The following is a 19019-nucleotide window of genomic DNA, read 5'->3' as shown; positions in this document are numbered from 1 at the left end:
TATTATTATGCATAGATTTTTCTAAGAGTTCTCTTTCGTATTTTCTTTTAAGTTTTTTTAAAAGATTGTTACAATAGTTTCTGTATCTAATGTACGTTATTTTTGTAATTGCGTTATAAGGATTATTTTGAGCCTCTTTTTGTAGCTTATTGCGATTTCGAATGCAGCGTAATAACCCTGGAGTGATCCACGGCTTTATAATGCGTTTTGAGCTAGGTATTAGGGCAGTTTTAGTATTTCTTTTTATAGCTTCACTAAGCGTACTTGCAAGCCGGTCTGTGACAATGTCAGGATCAGCACAAAACATTAGTTCAGGCAGGTTTTGTTGTTTTAAGTATTTGAGGGCATTTTCAAAGTTTATAGTGGTTTTTTTGTAATCGTTAGAAGGTATTTTTTTCGATTTGGCTACAGAAAGAAATGTCGTGTAATGGTCAGTTATGGTTGTCTTTATAATGGCTATAGTAGGGGTAGATTTGGTTTTATTAATTTTTAAGATAAAGTGATCTAAACAGTTTTTGTCACGCGTTGCTTTCGTGTGACCAGCTAAGAGTCCAAATAATGATAACGTGTTTAAATAGTTAGTCCTGTTTTTATATTCATATGACTGTTCGATTTCATTAGGTTTTTTTATTAAGTTTATATTAATATCACCAGCGATTATTACGTCGCTGCCCGGCCTTAACGATTCTAAGCTAGTTTTAAGAGTATCTATAAAAGGTTCTGCATTGCTATTAGAAGGAGATCTGTAAATACAATAAACTATATTATTTAGGATATCCACACGAAGACAGGATGCCTGGGATAATGATATTTCTTGTACATAATGTTTTATGCTATTCCTAACATATACTACCACACCGTCGTTCTGATTCAGCTGGCGTGAGGTACAATAAGCGTCATAGCTTGAAAGCTGGGGCACGGGCTTGTTAGAATTTAGCCTGCATTCCGTGAAGATAATTAAATCTGGCGTGTGTGCAAAGCTGGACAGCATGACTGAAAAGTCATCAAAGTTGCGATAGATGCTTCGTATATTTTGTGAGATTATTGTAAAATCATTTTTATTTGTGTGTAATGTTTTTGTCAGTTCCTCAATACTTTCGCATTCAATAATGTGTGCTATCTCAATATCATCTATTTCAGTTATAGCATGTAAGGTGTCACACATTTTTAGGGCTCAAGTGTAAACACGTCAGTATTAGTAAAATGTTATGTATGTAGTAGTTAAATATGGCTAATAAAAGACTGTATTGATGACTGTAGTAGTACGGCAGGAACCAGAGTAAGCGTAGTGGGCAAGTAGCAATTAATAAACTAAGAGTTTGTAGATAGGCGGGTGGTGTGTTTTTAATTCGGTAAGTGTGTGAGTGTTTGTTAAGTTTGTATGTGAGTGAGAGTAAGCTAAGTGTGTACAAGTAAACAACATTAATTCTAAGTAAAAACACAAGCATTATGACTAATAATACAAGCAAAGTCCGATAGTGCACAATTAAATAACTCATGTTCAAATCCAAGCTTAGAGTATGCATGTTACCGATGCCGGCTAGTCAGTCCTGGAACAAGCGCTGAACTTGTGCTTCTGAGTTTATTTGGATTATTTGAGATTCGTCAGTCTGTCGAACGTAAACCTTGCCATAGGAAGTCCAGCAATACTTATACCCTTTCGACTTCTTGAGGTCTCGAGCGAGGAAGTGGAGCCGGGAGCCTTTGGAAGTCAGGTGCTCCGATATATACACCGGGGTGTCTTCCTTGGTTTTAAAACCTAGATGTTTAGCACAAAGCTTTGTTGACTTACTGTTGAAGGTCTTGGCTGCCTTTATAAGTTCTAATTTTAGTAAAGCGGAGTTTGTTTCTACAATAATTGGCATGTTCTGTTGATCTTGTCTCTTCCCTCGCACCCTGTAGATATCCTTTATGTCCCCCTTGTTTATATTACATTCTAGATTTCTAGATAGACAGGTTACCATATCCAGGAGGTCCTGCTTGGTTTCATTCGTTTTCCTCGGTACGTTTTTTATTTCTATATTCGTCTTGCGGGTCCCAATTTGGATTTCTTCCAGCTTGTTCTCAAGGAATACAATGTAGTCCCCATCCTCCTTCACCTGTCGTTCTATGTCGTCTAATCTCTTTGTAAACTCTTCGTTTTGCCTGCTCAATTCGGTAATAGAGGCCTGTATACTTGCATTTGTTTCCTTGATCTCCAGCATAGTATTTTTGATTTCCCGGAATTCAGCTGTCTGCTGGTTTGAGTAAAAAGTAATTAATTTTCGCATTTCCATTCGAAAGTCGTCCAGTGACCCGGGCGCAGTGTAGCTCAGCTCGTCCATATTTCTTCCCACTTTGCGTTTTGTGACGTAATCAGGGGATGAAGAGTCGTCACTCTTATCCCCTTCGTGACAGATTGACATGTCATTTTCGTGGGACATTTTGTCATTTTCGCCGGACATTTTGTCGTGTCAAGTTACCAGGATATCAGAGTTCGTTAGAAGATAGCCACACAGTACCGCACTGTGAATGGTCGACTGGGCGGGGCCTACGTACGTGAGGTGTAATGGGGTCTTAGCGGCAGTCGTTTATTGGCCGACGCGGTGCGCGCAGAGTGGACGGAGATAAGCGGAGGTGAATGGGCCCACGCGCACGATGCGTAAGCGTAGTAGTAGTAGTAGCGGAGGATGACTCACGCGTGTACTCGGCGCAGGTACCAGGCGCAGCGCGGCGGATTGTTTGGACACCTCCTCAGAGATATGCACTCCTATTTTTTTGTCTTTAATTTAATCATGTTAAATTATAATTAATTTTAACGTAATAAGTAATACAGGTAGTGGGCACGTCTACACCTTGCGGTGATCCGGGGGGAAGAGGATTTATAGATAGTATTCAGATCAAACTTCAAAATTTTAAAGAGCGCTGACTATTTCATATCAATACACGACATTTAATGTGCGCAGTCTTTTTATACGGAGCAATTCTTATAAGTACCATAATCATAATAAAACCAATTTACACGTCATTAATAAATAATTAGTAGTAGTACAGTCACCTGCAATAATATGTTACACAACGAAGGCCGCAAAAATATCTGACGCGATCTTATTTGTAGAGCCATAAGAGCTTGTCACATATTTTTGCGGCCTTCGAAGAGTAACATATTATTGCAGGTGACTGTACCTAGTGATTTACTACAATATAAAATGATACTTATTACAAACAGTTCTAACTATCTTAACAGTACCTTTCTGCAGAGGATAGCTCGGTGCAGTCATCTCTGCCGCCGACCGCGTATATCTGTCCGTCGAACACGGCGCAGCCGAGGTGTTTGCGCCGCGTCGACATGGGCGCTACGGGCGTCCATTTGTTTGCTCTGAAAACAAACACGTTCAACGTACAGTCGCCATCAGATATATCGGAGCGGCTAAGGCTCTCACAAATATCTGAACACGGCTCTATTGTCAGAGCGTTAAGAGTGCGTGTTCAGATATTGTGAACACCTTGGCCGCTCCGATATATCTGATGGCGATTGTATAAATAAACAATGGCAATAAATAATTATATCTTGTCTATTTACTATCATTTATATATATATATATATATATATATATATATATATATATATATATATATATATATATATATATATATATATATAATATCCCTAAATCTGCGGGATAAGTTGAGAAGAGTCGTTACAATTGGTGCCGTGACCAGGATATAGTATTTCACACTTACTCCATAATTCATAAAACTTAGCTCTGTTGAGTTGTCTCTTTCTAACAAACATATATGTCAGAATGAAGGATAAGGACAAACAATAATCAAGGGCTTGTAAGACTTAACAAGCGTTTATAAATAACTCCATTAATAGACTCTAAGCTAACTCAGACGTGAAAAACTTTAAAAAGCAAAAAAAGTCCTATTCTCATAGAAATTTTACTGCTGATTCTCCACACTTAAGCATTAGGCACTAGTCGTATATAACAAGGCGTTTTTTTCCGCATTACACTTTGTATAACTACAAACACATGCAACAGCTAAACTCTGTTACTGACAAAGATTTGGAGGTATTTTAATCTATAAAAATAAGCTACATGTTAACATGTAAAACCAACCAGTGCCCTGCTTATCAAAAGCTTGTAACTTGTAATACAAGTTTTTTTTGGAAGGGTTTCCACGGAAGACCAGCGTCAAGGTACTCATAAGATACCTTGACACCAAGCTGAGTGGAAACCTTTTCAGCGACGTTTTAAACCTTTTTTGTGACATGTTTTTGTAAAATGTTGTATAAGAGTCCTGAATAAATTTTATTCTATTCTAAGTCCCTTTTTGACAGCTTTTGTTAGAAAGGGACTTCCACTTGTATTGCAAGTTACAAGCTTTTGATAAACAGGGCACTGATGTCTCAGTAGCCAAGGAATGACTATGTGAACGCATGCATGTGTACTGAAATCTTCGATCAACACGGAAGGGATGCGGCATTCGCACTATTTCCCCTCTGCCTAGGTACAAGATCAACTGATCTAGCGCGGGTAATAAAACTAGTTGCGCTCGGATTTTTAACTAGACCGAGTCCAGACGCGCGAGTGAACACAGCAGCAGAAAAAATGCCTAATTGCTTGGTTTTTAGGGTTCCGTAGCCAAATGGCAAAAAACGGAACCCTTATAGATTCGTCATGTCTGTCTGTCTGTCCGTCTGTCTGTCCGTCCGTATGTCACAGCCACTTTTCTCCGAAACTATAAGAACTATACTGTTGAAACTTGGTAAGTAGATGTATTCTGTGAACCGCATTAAGATTTTCACACAAAAATAGAAAAAAACAATAAATTTTTGGGGTTCCCCATACTTCGAACTGAAACTCAAAAATTTTTTTTTTCATCAAACCTATACGTGTGGGGTATAGGATGGATAGGTCTTCAAAAATGATATTGAGGTTTCTAATATCATTTTTTTCTAAACTGAATAGTTTGCGCGAGAGACACTTCCAAAGTGGTAAAATGTGTGTCCCCCCCCCCTGTAACTTCTAAAATAAGAGAATGATAAAACTAAAAAAAATATATGATGTACATTACCATGTAAACTTCCACCGAAAATTGGTTTGAACGAGATCTAGTAAGTAGTTTTTTTTTATACGTCATAAATCGCCTAAATACGGAACCCTTCATGAGCGAGTCCGACACGCACTTGGCCGCTTTTTGTTGTAAAAAGAGATCGGGGACATCAAATTTACAAAAAGAAAGTGTTACATTTCACATGTAATATTTTTTTTACATGTCATACGTTTAATAACATTTAAACACAATTATTATATTTTAGTCTCATGTAATTGCTGGATTTATCGATTTTGCTCGCCCAGTACAAATTGCGGATCGGTCGAGCGACAAATCCGACTTCTCATCTCTCAGAAAACAATAAAATTCTTTGACGAAAATGTGTTAGTGTGCGTGTTGTGACACTTGTGATTCGTCCGTACACAAAAACAGATCGAGGTGTGCAAGATTTGTCTGTGTAGGGTGTCATTTTCTATGTATTTGTGTCGTCATTACAGATTGGATTTTGTACGTAAGTGTGTGAGAAGTGCGACTGTGTGCACGTTCCCCCCCGCGAAAAATGGCAGAATGATTTGAATGTCAAGATATCGCTTGGGCCTATCCCTTCCGACCTGTCGGAAGCCCGTGTTGATCGAAGACTGAAATATAATAGAAGTAGTAATAGTTGTGGTATTACCTGGGGTCGTACCGCTCCACGGTGTTGAGCGGGCTCTGTCCGTCCGAGCCGCCCACGGCGTACAGGGCTCCGCCGAGCACGGCCACGGCGACTCCGAGCCGCCGCGTCGTCATCGCCGCTACCTGCGCCACAGATTATACAGATTATGCACAGACAATCCAACCTCTAGACATAGCATAGTCGCGCCTCTGCCACACATACGGTAGCGTTACTCCATCTTCGAGTCAATCCCGTGCCGTGATTGGTCCGTGTCTTTGAACGGACCAATCACGGCACGGGATTCGCTCACCTCGTCCCCCCGCACCCCCGTATTTTTGGCAGCATCGGTTTCATGAAAGAATTGGCCTAAGCTCAGTCTAGAGGTTGGATTGTCAGTGAGATTATGTTACCAAAATTAATTAATAAAAATGATTTTAATTTAGGAATCGACCCATTACATTTGACGTCACAATTACATAATATTATGAATTATTTAAATTTAAATTTAATTAATTTAAACTAAACTGTAAAGCTAACCAATTGACACTTTAATCCAACAATAACAAGTTTCAAATATCGGCTTAACAATGCTGTTCGAGGATTCGCTCCCTCATCTATTACTAGTCGTGGCTCTGTGAGCTGTAGACCTCGCGACCATAGCTTATTGGGACCGTGCACGATGACAGCGCCACACAGCGGTTTGATCAATCAACAATACAAAGATTTTAATTTAAAAAAAAAAAATACGAAGTTTAAGTGAAAAAAAAAATACAAAAAGTTATGTCTTATTGGGGATCGAACCCAGACTTTCTGTGTGCAAACAAAAAAAGCGCTTGTTTACAAAATGCGCCATGATAGTTCTTAGCTAAGCTGACGAAATTCGGCTACTCATTCTCGAGTACATACTAAATATCTAAATACCGCCTAAACCAGCAATACAATTTTCAGCTTACGTTCACAAGGGTTTATTACACAATACACATCGCTTAACCAACACGAGTTTTCGCCTGTGATGCGATGACCGACGAAATTTGCGCCAATACTTACTTTGGTCCACCGGTTCTCCTTGGGGTCGTATCTCTCGACGTGGTTGAGGCACTGGACGCCGTCCTGGCCTCCCACTGCGTATAGTGCTCCGTCGAGGACCGCCACGCCCACGGACGTACGGCAAGACGATGTCGGGGCTACTGCGCCACACCACTGTCAATAAATACATTATTTTTTCTACTCCCGTACCTTTATTTGTCATTTAAAAGGTCGTACACACACCTTTAAACCCCTATGTTACAGTTGTCAAGACAAGTCTTTAGTCTATTCCCCAAAAAAGTATTTGTGCATACACGCAGTATCTTTTTGACGATTTTAAGATACTTCGTGTAACACTTAAAAAATATTGAATGAAATACAGTGTTGCCAACCTTATTTTAAATGTCATCTCTGACAAATAAGTGAACCATAGACATGTTTTTCTTTAATTTCATTCATTCATTCATTCTTTTCCCGCCCGTACCCTCCATTTTTGCTACTTCTTGAATTCAAAGTGCTTGGTCGTAGAAAAAGTATTGTATGCAACGTTGTTTAACTGAGTCAAAAAATACTCGTGGCGTCTTTGTTAACAATTTTCGGCTTCGCCTCAAATTGTTACTCACGCCACTCGCCTTTTTTGACCCCTCTTAAACAACGGTTGCATAAAATACTATATTTATACAATTGTTATAGGCAATCTACATACCAAAAAAGTGATGGTGGAACGATCTACATGCATTTTTTAGCGACCGGCGGGAGTGTGTAACGGGAGTGGCGAAAGAAAAGTAAAAATTTGCCTAGTATACATTTACATTTTCATATACAGTAGAACCCGCTTAAGACGATTCTGAGGGGAGCTAGCAAAAAAAGCGTCTTAAACGGGAAATCGTATTAAACGTGAACAAAAAAAACTATAATAATGGATGATAATGAGCGAATGTGATTTTAAGTGTAGGTAGGTATAAGTTAAATAATCTAGGAACACTAACGATAGGCTCAACTAGAAAGTCTTGGAGAAACTGGCTGCAAATAAATCTGGGAGCGATAGCTTACACTCCGTGCTCCATAACGGTCAAGCAGATGGCATCGCCTTCTCACGCCGATAAGGACCCGACAAAAGATATTAGACAAAACAAAAAACCTAAGGTAGGTAATAAACACAAAAAATGTTGGCTAACGGCGTATTGCATAACAATACGACGGTTATGACAAAAACACAAACGTACAGATGGTACGTAATGGGACGGATAAGTAATATATAATTTTAGATGGCGTATTAAGCGGGACTCGAGTCGTATTAACCGTGAAAAAATGTATGAAAACAGGCCTAAAATTGCAGGGACCGGCGTAAAATGGCGTATTATGCGGGAAATCGTATTAAACGTGATCGTATTAAGCTGGTTTTACTGTATAACAAAACCCTAGTGAAATATTGGCGTTTGGAATTACAATAGGCTACATGACTAATTTTTTTTATGGTATCAATCGATCGGGTTTGTTTTTAGGATCAAATGTCTATATGGGACCCATTGCATTAAAGTAACACAAAAGTCAGAAATTGTAGTCAAAGTCCGACAGTCGCACTTCACTCGCGAAACGCCCTATACAAAACGGCCAGGGGCCGTGACGTCATCGCCCATCTTGTAGTATGGACAAAACAAGAAAATTGCGTTTTTGTCGGTGAAATATTGCGTTTATGTATATAGTTGCTATACAATATTTTTTTTGGTGAAATGTAAGGAATCGAATGGTACCCTTACTTTTATCGTTTTTGGAAGTTAAAAAAAACTTAAATTTTGAAACTTTCAGGTCCTGTATTTTTGTAATTTTTCAATATTTTATTTTAATATCCACATTATTGTGATAAATTGCTCGTTTGCTATCTATTTTACTAGATTTTGTTATAAAATTCAACATGTGTCATCATCCCTATTGGTGCCATGACCAGGATTTACCCTCCTACAGCATTCCTCCAGAAACTTACCTCATTGGTCTGAGGATCATATCTATCAATACTGTTGAGGTAGCTCTGTCCGTCGTGTCCGCCGACGGCGTACAAGAGATCATGTAGCACGGCCACGCCGACGCCGCACCGACGCTTGGTCATGGGCGCCACATCTTCAGCGTATCACATATGTAGCCATGGGACAGTTAGAACTTACCTGATTGGTCTGAGGATCATATCTCTCAATACTGTTGAGGTAGCTCTGTCCGTCGTGTCCGCCGACGGCGTACAAGAGATCATGTAGCACGGCCACGCCGACGCCGCACCGACGCTTGGACATGGGCGCCACATCTTGTCACATATAGCAGTGGGACAGTTAGAACTTACCTGATTGGTCTGAGGATCATATCTCTCAATACTGTTGAGGTAGCTCTGTCCGTCGTGTCCGCCGACGGCGTACAAGAGATCATGTAGCACGGCCACGCCGACGCCGCACCGACGCTTGGACATGGGCGCCACATCTTGTCACATATAGCAGTGGGACAGTTAGAACTTACCTGATTGGTCTGAGGATCATATCTCTCAATACTGTTGAGGTAGCTCTGTCCGTCGTGTCCGCCGACGGCGTACAAGAGATCATGTAGCACGGCCACGCCGACGCCGCACCGACGCTTGGACATGGGCGCGACCATCTTCCACTCGGCGGTTTGAGGGTCGAAGCGTTCGACGGACGCGATGGCGTCGCCAGAACACCAGCCGCCGACCGCGAATAGGACTTCGCCTGGAAAAATACGGTAGTTTCATTAATCTGTATGCTTTGTACACATTTAACTGACAATGGGGGTATTTTTTATAAAGAAATAAATTGATTCATAGTCGATATACATGTTTATCAGCATTTTTAGGGTTCCGTAGCCAAATGGCAAAGAACGGAACCCTTATAGATTCGTCATGTCTGTCTGTCTGTCTGTCTGTCCGTCTGTCTGTCCGTCCGTATGTCACAGCCACTTTTCTCCGAAACTATAAGAACTATATTGTTGAAACTTGGTAAGTAGATGTATTCTGTAAACCGCATTAAGATTTTCACACAAAAATAGAAAAAAAACAAAAAATTTTTGGGGTTCCCCATACTTCGAACTGAAACTCAAAAATTTTTTTTTCATCAAACCCATACGTGTGGGGTATCTATGGATAGGTCTTCAAAAATGATATTGAGGTTTCTAATATCATTTTTTTCTAAACTGAATAGTTTGCGCGAGAGACACTTCCAAAGTGGTAAAATGTGTGTCCCCCCCCCTGTAACTTCTAAAATAAGAGAATGATAAAACTAAAAAAAATATATGATGTACATTACCATGTAAACTTCCACCGAAAATTGGTTTGAACGAGATCTAGTAAGTAGTTTTTTTTTTATACGTCATAAATCGCCTAAATACGGAACCCTTCATGGGCGAGTCCGACTCGCACTTGGCCGCTTTTTATAAAGAAATAAATTGATTCATAGTCGATATACATGTTTATCAGCATTTTTTATATAAAATAATTAAATAATCATGTGACATCACCGTCTTCAGACTACAGAATATTGGACTGTTTTCATTTTTGCATAAAGATTCATATGTAGATAGATATCTTTTATAATTTGAACCGCGGTCGGACCAAAAATGTATGTGGCGACCATAAACTCCACACTACCAACTTCCCCAGCGGGCTCACTTTGCAAGCATTTGTTATCTTCATTTACTTAATTACATGGTCTAATAAAACATGGTCTTCTCTTCCCAGAGTGTCACTTGCCTACGTCACAATAACATTGCCACTTTATTTCAACATTACATGTTACATGGGTACATTATATCTATGGTTAATAAGTTAAAATATTTCTTTATAATTTTATAATTTTCATTTATATGTATTTTATCTTAAATTTTACAATATCACCTCATTTTTAATTATTCGTTAGCAATATCTTCCGATTCACGAAAGAAATTTCAGACGTTCGGGTAATTCTGTTTACACTACTGGCAACACAGGATAGCGCTGTCACATTTGACAATCCGCCATTTTGTCCCTGACCGTCATCCTTGTCGAACGCGTATTAATTGTTATTTCCTTCTCGCTCAGTGTCAGCAGTCGCAGTGTTTTCCAAACTTTTCACGTCGTAAGCTTGGTAATTAATGTTTTGTTACGAAAATGGTTGGCTGCTCTATTCGGAACTGTAAGAGTAGGAGTGAAAAGTGCAGTATAGATTTGTTTTATTTTACTATGTTTCTACATGAATAACTTAAAATTAATGCCGTTAAAATAATTTTCACCGTTGGTTAAAATTCTCCCACATTTTAAAGTTTGAGAACCTGTAAACAGCATGATGACGTAGGCAAGTGACAGTTAGGTCATTCGCGAATCTCGGAAGAGAGTACCAGGCGGAGTATATTATTATACCATGCTTAATTATTATAAACTTTATATGGATCTCCGAGTTTGATTTCTACGCCGTTGAATAGGAATCCATATATATAAATAAAAAATGGCCTTCATTTTTATTGCAAAAAAAACATTTACATCCTTTCGGATCATGCTCGACCTGAACTGACATACTAACCTCCGAGTGTTCAGCTAAAAAAATAAAAATGGCGTTCAGTTTCATTACAACTTTGTCCGCAGAAGCATCTTTATCCTTTGGATCCTTAAACTTGAAGGGGCACCTCCTGGCCCTGGTCTACTGAACTCCTCTGGGGGTCCTGTCTTAAGAGCCAACAGGAGTGGTCATTTCTCCATACAAACGTACTCGACTGTTTCCTCCGTGGGTTTTGAAGCTAGAGCAATGATTTTTTCAACACAGATTAATATTGTCAATATCTGTGTCGGACCGTTTTGCTTTTTTTGATATTTTTGTTTTTTAAGGCGCTAGAGCCCTTCAAAAATGGCCAAAATGGCCTAATTGACTATGCCGCAATGAGAGGCGTGCTATTCAAAACTGACATCAATTAGTCAAAAAAGCAAAACGGTCCGACACAGATAATGTCATAATCATTTAGATTTCCAAATTTGGTTACGATTGGTTAAGTTTTGGAGGAGGAAACAGTCGAGTACGAAACCTCGATTTTTGAGATTTTTACGCAGGATTTTTCGCCTCGTCCTTATCGCACTAGTTTTAGGAGCCGCTTCCGTTAGCGAGACGGGATATTTACCTAAAATATTTAAATTTTAGCTCCTGTTGGCTCTTAAGTAAGAGGTCCTAACTAACCCCGCCTGGTCGGTTTCCTGAGCCGGGTCCTAGGCCCCTGCATGAGCGGGCGCTCCTGGGTAGTCCTGGTCTACTGAACTCCTCTGGGGGTCCTGTAAGAGGTCCTAACTAACCCCGCCTGGTCGGTTTCCTGGGCCGGGTCCTAGGCCCCTGCATGAGCGGGCGCTCCTGGGTAGTCCTGGTCTACTGAACTCCTCTGGGGGTCCTGTAAGAGGTCCTAACTAACCCCGCCTGGTCGGTTTCCTGGGCCGGGTCCTAGGCCCCTGCATGAGCGGGCGCTCCTGGGTAGTCCTGGTCTACTGAACTCCTCTGGGGGTCCTGTAAGAGGTCCTAACTAACCCCGCCTGGTCGGTTTCCTGGGCCGGGTCCTAGGCCCCTGCATGAGCGGGCGCTCCTGGGTAGTCCTGGTCTACTGAACTCCTCTGGGGGTCCTGTAAGAGGTCCTAACTAACCCCGCCTGGTCGGTTTCCTGGGCCGGGTCCTAGGCCCCTGCATGAGCGGGCGCTCCTGGGTAGTCCTGGTCTACTGAACTCCTCTGGGGGTCCTGTAAGATGTCCTAACTAACCCCGCCTGGTCGGTTTCCTGGGCCGGGTCCTCGGCCCCTGCATGAGCGGGCGCTCCTGGGGCAGCAGCAGGTAGTTCTTGGCCTCGTCCAGCAGGTCGCGGCACGCGTCGTCGGACCGGATCAGCAGCTCCGAGGAAACCGTGCCCACCAGGAACTTGGGGCTCAGGAGCGGCAGCCGCACGTGTTGGAGGACCTGGACATGTTGTCTATGTCATAGAGAAATAAGTAAGACAAGAGTGCTCACTTCATACACCGGTTCAGACTATTAATTTCAGTGTCTACATCTAGCATCGAGTAGCGGAACTATCAGTACTGCTACTTGACAATAGATGTAGCACCGACCGGAAAGTCTTATCTCAACAGCATAAGACTGTCCGGTCGGTGCTACATCTATTGTCAAGTAGCAGTACTGATAGTTCCGCTACTCGATGCTAGATGCTAATAGTCTTTTTGGTACTAAAACTGATGTATGGAGTGAGCACTCTATGTATTTTTTTCTCTATGTCTATGTACAGTAATTTCCAATTAAGTAATGCCCCCTTCCCCCATTGCATAGAAATTTGCTTGCAGGGGGATCACTTAACTCTGCACCTTAATGTACACTGGCAAGACTATCGCAGTCAAACAATTTACAACATTACTTTCTGATGGTTTAGAAGTAATTTAAAGCTATAGAAGTAGGACTAAAAAGTCGAATGCGTTAAGTATTTATCAGTTAGACTGTTCTACAGTAAGGATCTTTAATGATCTAAATAAATATATCAACACTATTTTCCCGTGGTATTTGTTATTATTAAGCATATTCCATGAAAGACTGATACGACATGACTCACATAACAGTCTTAAATTCGTCCTAGGTCTTCTGGCTTCCATGGAATTGAATTTTTACAAGTCTTGGTACATGTCAGGGGTTCCAATCTGGCGGCCTAGCCAAGGTGACGATCGCTATCGCTTCGCCGTCGAATGGCTTTGTGTCTATCACTCTTCTGTATTAGTGTGACAGTGACTATGGAGCGTCAGCGATTGGCATGTTGGCTACGGGGCCTGTGCTTTATGCCACTAGGACACACGTTCAATGAATGACATTATTGCAAACCTGGGCTAGATGCTGTCGCCTCTCAGCCACATTATACTTGACCCAGGACATGACTGCCTGGAAGGTCTGTTCCTCGGATCGAACGTTCAGCTCATCCGAAGACACGATGTCGATGAGCTGTGCTGCTGGCAGCAACAGGAACTCTTCGCTTTCCATGACCTGGATGTAAACTTGGGATTAGAGTTGCACTGGTGAAAATGAGAGAGAAAATGCACGAATTATTGGGTAATTCAATGGTGCGGAATGTCCCTTTCATAAAATGATTAAACGGTTTTCAAAAGAGACATTATGCGAAAAGGATTTAAGGATAAAGAAATAATGTTATACAAAAATTAAAACGTTTTGCGGAGAGAACACTTTGTGAATAGGTGTAAAAACGCAAGTTTTTCCCAACACGCATAATAGCTATTCGAAAACTCATTAGATAGTTTACAATTTCAGTTCCGAATGTCTGACAACTGAACAGAACTGGACTGTGGAAAATAATTTATTTCTAAAGGGATTTGATCTTCCAAAGATACACTTTTCGAGTGAATTGGGGCGTTACAGGTCTGCTGGCTGATGACTAACCTCTGGAAACTTCTGCTGCGTGAACTTTATCAGCTATACGCAGGAGTTCACGGCAAGAATGGGTGTCGGCGAAGGCCCTGATGCCGAGGCAGACCAGTCCAGCTGCTGAGGACCTTTCATTATATTAACATTTCAGCTGGAACAGCTAGTAACTGACCTCTGGAAAGTTCTGCTGCGTGAACTTATCAGCTATACGCAGGAGTTCACGGCAAGAATGGGTGCCGGCGAAGGCCCTGATGCCGAGGCAGACCAGTCCAGCTGCTGAGGACCTTTCAGTATATTAACATTTCAGCTGGAACAGCTAGTAACTGACCTCTGGAAAGTTCTGCTGCGTGAACTTATCAGCTATACGCAGGAGTTCACGGCAAGAATGGGTGCCGGCGAAGGCCCTGATGCCGAGGCAGACCAGTCCAGCTGCTGAGGACCTTTCATTATATTAACATTTCAGCTGGAACAGCTAGTAACTGACCTCTGGAAAGTTCTGCTGCGTGAACTTATCAGCTATACGCAGGAGTTCACGGCAAGAATGGGTGCCGGCGAAGGCCCTGATGCCGAGGCAGACCAGTCCAGCTGCTGAGGACCTTTCATTATATTAACATTTCAGCTGGAACAGCTAGTAACTGACCTCTGGAAAGTTCTGCTGCGTGAACTTATCAGCTATACGCAGGAGTTCACGGCAAGAATGGGTGCCGGCGAAGGCCCTGATGCCGAGGCAGACCAGTCCAGCTGCTGAGGACCTTTCATTATATTAACATTTCAGCTGGAACAGCTAGTAACTGACCTCTGGAAAGTTCTGCTGCGTGAACTTATCAGCTATACGCAGGAGTTCACGGCAAGAATGGGTGTCGGCGAAGGCCCTGATGCCGAGGCAGTTGGAACAGTCCAGCTGCCGCCTGAGGAACTTATGGAACAGCTAGTAACTGACCTCTGGAAAGTTCTGCTGCGTGAACTTATCAGCTATACGCAGGAGTTCACGGCAGGAATGGGTGTCGGCGAAGGCCCTGATGCCGAGGCAGTTGGAACAGTCCAGCTGCCGCTTGAGGAACTCGCAGCACACGTCCTGGATCTCTTGGAGCTGGAGGAGGCAGGCGGCTGGCAGCAACGCCTGGACAGATAATAGAAAATTGGTATATAGTTGACGAAGTACAATTTGAAACGATTCTTAATGAATTTGCAATCTTTCGAACAGAATTCAAATTTATATATATTTGTTAAGGAAATAGCCAGATCTTCTTTTTTATTTAATTTTTAACACCTTGATGTACGAGATACTCAGAAATGGAATGTTAGTTTGATTGACACTTTTGACCTTATAAGTAATTTAAAATAATGATTATCTCAAAAAATGCATAATTGCTTCGTTTTCATAATGAATTCTAGCTGTTTTTCATATGTTGAAACTTACATGTTGTTGAAAGAAACGTGTAACAATTTTAAACTTAACTGAGAGTTAACAAACAAACCTAAAACCCACAAGGACCGAAAACATTTTGCGCGCAATACTGCTATGTCAAAATAAAATAAGGTCACATACCGATTACTACATTACATTATGTAAATTTGTAAATGCGTCATCGCTAAATTTATAAATAACTTAATTGAATGTACTGTAACATTGTATCGACTGGAACCAACTTTCTTAGGGCAGTAGGTTATAAATACCTAATTTAAGAAATTATAATGAACTAAGTCTCGGACAAATACATCAAGGAATCAATTGGTCACAACCGTGTCAGACACTAAATACATATACCTGGACGTTACTCTCTTCAACTACAATATGCGCGGTGTAGCAGAACTCGACTAGCTGCTCCGTGGCCTGCTCATCCACGTCGCGGATGGTCACCTCCGTGGCTCGCGACTCGGCGAGTTCGCCGGTGAACAATCACTACCGTGGCACATACCTGGACGTTACTCTCTTCGACTACAATATGCGCGGTGTAGCAGAACTCGACGAGCTGCTCCATGGCCTGCTCGTCCACGTCGCGGATGGTCACCTCCGTGGCTCGCGACTCGGCGAGTTCGCCGGTGAACATCGCGCGAAAGTACGGGCTGCATGCTGATAGGATCACCCTGTAAAAAAAGGTACAATCCGAACAATAAATCTTGATGATTTTGGTTTACAAACTGACGCGGCATAGCAAAGATGATCAGTTTCACAAATTTCGATCCGAATGGACAATCCTGACAAATATCAGTCCTTCAATTCAGCCATTCTGCGAAACACGAGTCGTCTGATCTGTGAGCGAATAGTTTTCGATTGGCGACGTTTAGCACTACGTCGCACAACGATGCCGCCCTGCACGGGCATGAGCAAGGCGCGGGTGCTATTCTGATGTGTGCGACTTGGCCAACCTGACTAAAATGAGTCCTCCAATTCGGCCATCCTGCTAAATACTCGTCCTCTAACCTGTGAGCGAACAGCTTCCGATTGGCGACGTTTAGCACGACGTCGCACAGCTCCCGATGCCGCCGGAGAGCGGACAGCTCGCCGAGCACGGCGCGCGGGTGTTTCTCCGAGGTGTGCAACTTGGCCATCCTGACTAATATGAGTCCTCCAACTCGGCCATCCTGCTAAATACTTGTCCTCTAACCTGTGAGCGAACAGCTTCCGATTAGCGACGTTAAGCACGACGTCGCACAGCTCCCGATGCCGCCGGAGAGCGGACAGCTCGCCGAGCACGGCACGCGGGTGTTTCTCCGAGGTGTGCAACTTGGCCATCCTGACTAATATGAGTCCTCCAACTCGGCCATCCTGCTAAATACTCGTCCTCTAACCTGTGAGCGAACAGCTTCCGATTAGCGACGTTAAGCACGACGTCGCACAGCTCCCGATGCCGCCGGAGAGCGGACAGCTCGCCGAGCACGGCGCGCGGGTGTTTCTCCGAGGTGTGCAACTTGGCCATCCTGACTAATATGAGTCCTCCAACTCGGCCATCCTGCTAAATACTCGTCCTCTAACCTGTGAGCGAACAGCTTCCGATTAGCGACGTTAAGCACGACGTCGCACAGCTCCCGATGCCGCCGGAGAGCGGACAGCTCGCCGAGCACGGCGCGCGGGTGTTTCTCCGAGGTGTGCAACTTGGCCATCCTGACTAATATGAGTCCTCCAACTCGGCCATCCTGCTAAATACTCGTCCTCTAACCTGTGAGCGAACAGCTTCCGATTAGCGACGTTAAGCACGACGTCGCACAGCTCCCGATGCCGCCGGAGAGCGGACAGCTCGCCGAGCACGGCGCGCGGGTGTTTCTCCGAGGTGTGCAACTTGGCCATCCTGACTAATATGAGTCCTCCAACTCGGCCATCCTGCTAAATACTCGTCCTCTAACCTGTGAGCGAACAGCTTCCGATTAGCGACGTTAAGCACGACGTCGCACAGCTCCCGATGCCGCCGGAGAGCGGACAGCTCGCCGAGCACGGCACGCGGGTGTTTCTCCGAGGTGTGCAACTTGGCCATCCTGACTAATATGAGTCCTCCAACTCGGCCATCCTGCTAAATACTCGTCCTCTAACCTGTGAGCGAACAGCTTCCGATTAGCGACGTTAAGCACGACGTCGCACAGCTCCCGATGCCGCCGGAGAGCGGACAGCTCGCCGAGCACGGCGCGCGGGTGTTTCTCCGAGGTGTGCAACTTGGCCATCCTGACTAATATGAGTCCTCCAACTCGGCCATCCTGCTAAATACTCGTCCTCTAACCTGTGAGCGAACAGCTTCCGATTAGCGACGTTAAGCACGACGTCGCACAGCTCCCGATGCCGCCGGAGAGCGGACAGCTCGCCGAGCACGGCGCGAGGGTGTTTCTCCGAGGTGTGCGACAGCCGCGCGCCGCCGCCCGGCGACCCGCCCTCGCCCATCCTGAATAAGTCACAAATATCCTATTATTAAACTAGGAAAAAAGGGCATTTATTTGTGTGATGAGCACAGATATTTGTTCCTGAGTCATGGTTGTTTTCTATATATTTGTATATTATATATATCGTTGTCGGAGTACCCACAACACAAGCCTTCTAGAGCTTACTGTGGGACGTGGAGACTATAATATTTATTTATTTATAAGTACATTGCTTCCAAAGAACAAGCAGAGCAAGATAGAGCGAAAATAAATCATACATTCACTGTAACTGTAACAAAGTTCATTTTACTTAATGGCATATTTGCCTGTAAACATAAGTTTTGGTAATATTAGGTGGTATATAGATGGCGTTATACAATGTTATAAGTGCTCTATTATGCTTTAAATATTGTATGTCTTACGCCACTGAGTAAGCGACTTGATACTTTACTGTTGACGTTCACGTCAAAGGCACGTTTTAGTTTATATCACGATAAAGCAGAAGATTTCACTTAAATATATATGAGATTGTATGCAGTCGTAATCCATGGAGTTTGACGTCCACGGACAAGTATAAAAACGCCCAATGACAAGTCGGCGCAATCGACAGAATGTGCGCAACCAAAACATATCCAATTTCTGTGCCTATGTAAAGTTAGTGCAACATTTTGCATGTCGAATCGATTTTTTATAGTAGGTAAATTATATTTGTGTGGTTACTGTATAATTTAGGCATAGATACGTAAACGATTTGTGCACGTTCTCTTATTATAATAGTATTTAACCGTCTTCTATAGACAAGACCGGCATATAAAATGTTTGGTTGGGAAGGCCGGATAGGGCATGAACTGTCATATTTCTATTGGTATGTATAACCTGCAGGCCTAGCACATGATTGAAGCGACAGTATCTTGCGGCGAGATAGACTATCCGTCTTTTTCTATCTATGTTAATAAAAGAGGGATGGGGAGTCTATCTTGCGGCGAGATACTGTCACGCCAATCATGTGCTAGCCCGGCTGATAGACCATCTTCTCTACAT

General features: G+C 42.8%; 3 protein-coding genes across 3 annotated transcripts in view; 2 read left to right on the top strand and 1 right to left on the bottom strand.

Moving 5' to 3' along the window:
• The window catches only part of LOC134648334 (mediator of DNA damage checkpoint protein 1-like), a 139761-nt gene that overhangs the window by 19555 nt on the left and 101187 nt on the right, over positions 1-19019 (top strand). The window lies entirely within an intron of this gene.
• Positions 1-19019, top strand: part of LOC134648366 (protein lifeguard 4-like) — a 357077-nt gene that overhangs the window by 333076 nt on the left and 4982 nt on the right. The gene's annotated exons all lie outside the window — the stretch shown is intronic.
• LOC134648388 (kelch-like protein diablo) overlaps positions 1-19019 on the bottom strand; it is a 30362-nt gene that overhangs the window by 9388 nt on the left and 1955 nt on the right. Inside the window, exons 3-11 of the mRNA XM_063502916.1 lie at positions 17843-18001; positions 16049-16217; positions 15070-15249; positions 13575-13733; positions 12479-12671; positions 9224-9447; positions 6743-6895; positions 5717-5838; positions 3230-3358 (exon numbers count right to left, since the gene is read on the bottom strand). Of these exons, the coding sequence (XP_063358986.1) occupies positions 3230-3358; positions 5717-5838; positions 6743-6895; positions 9224-9447; positions 12479-12671; positions 13575-13733; positions 15070-15249; positions 16049-16217; positions 17843-18000 (1487 nt within the window). The 5' untranslated portion in view covers position 18001. The remainder of the gene's footprint in view (positions 1-3229; positions 3359-5716; positions 5839-6742; positions 6896-9223; positions 9448-12478; positions 12672-13574; positions 13734-15069; positions 15250-16048; positions 16218-17842; positions 18002-19019) is intronic.

This window comes from Cydia amplana, chromosome 5, assembly GCF_948474715.1.
Source record: "Cydia amplana chromosome 5, ilCydAmpl1.1, whole genome shotgun sequence".
Classification (NCBI taxonomy): domain Eukaryota; kingdom Metazoa; phylum Arthropoda; class Insecta; order Lepidoptera; family Tortricidae; genus Cydia; species Cydia amplana.
This window is presented reverse-complemented; position numbering and strand designations above follow the sequence as displayed.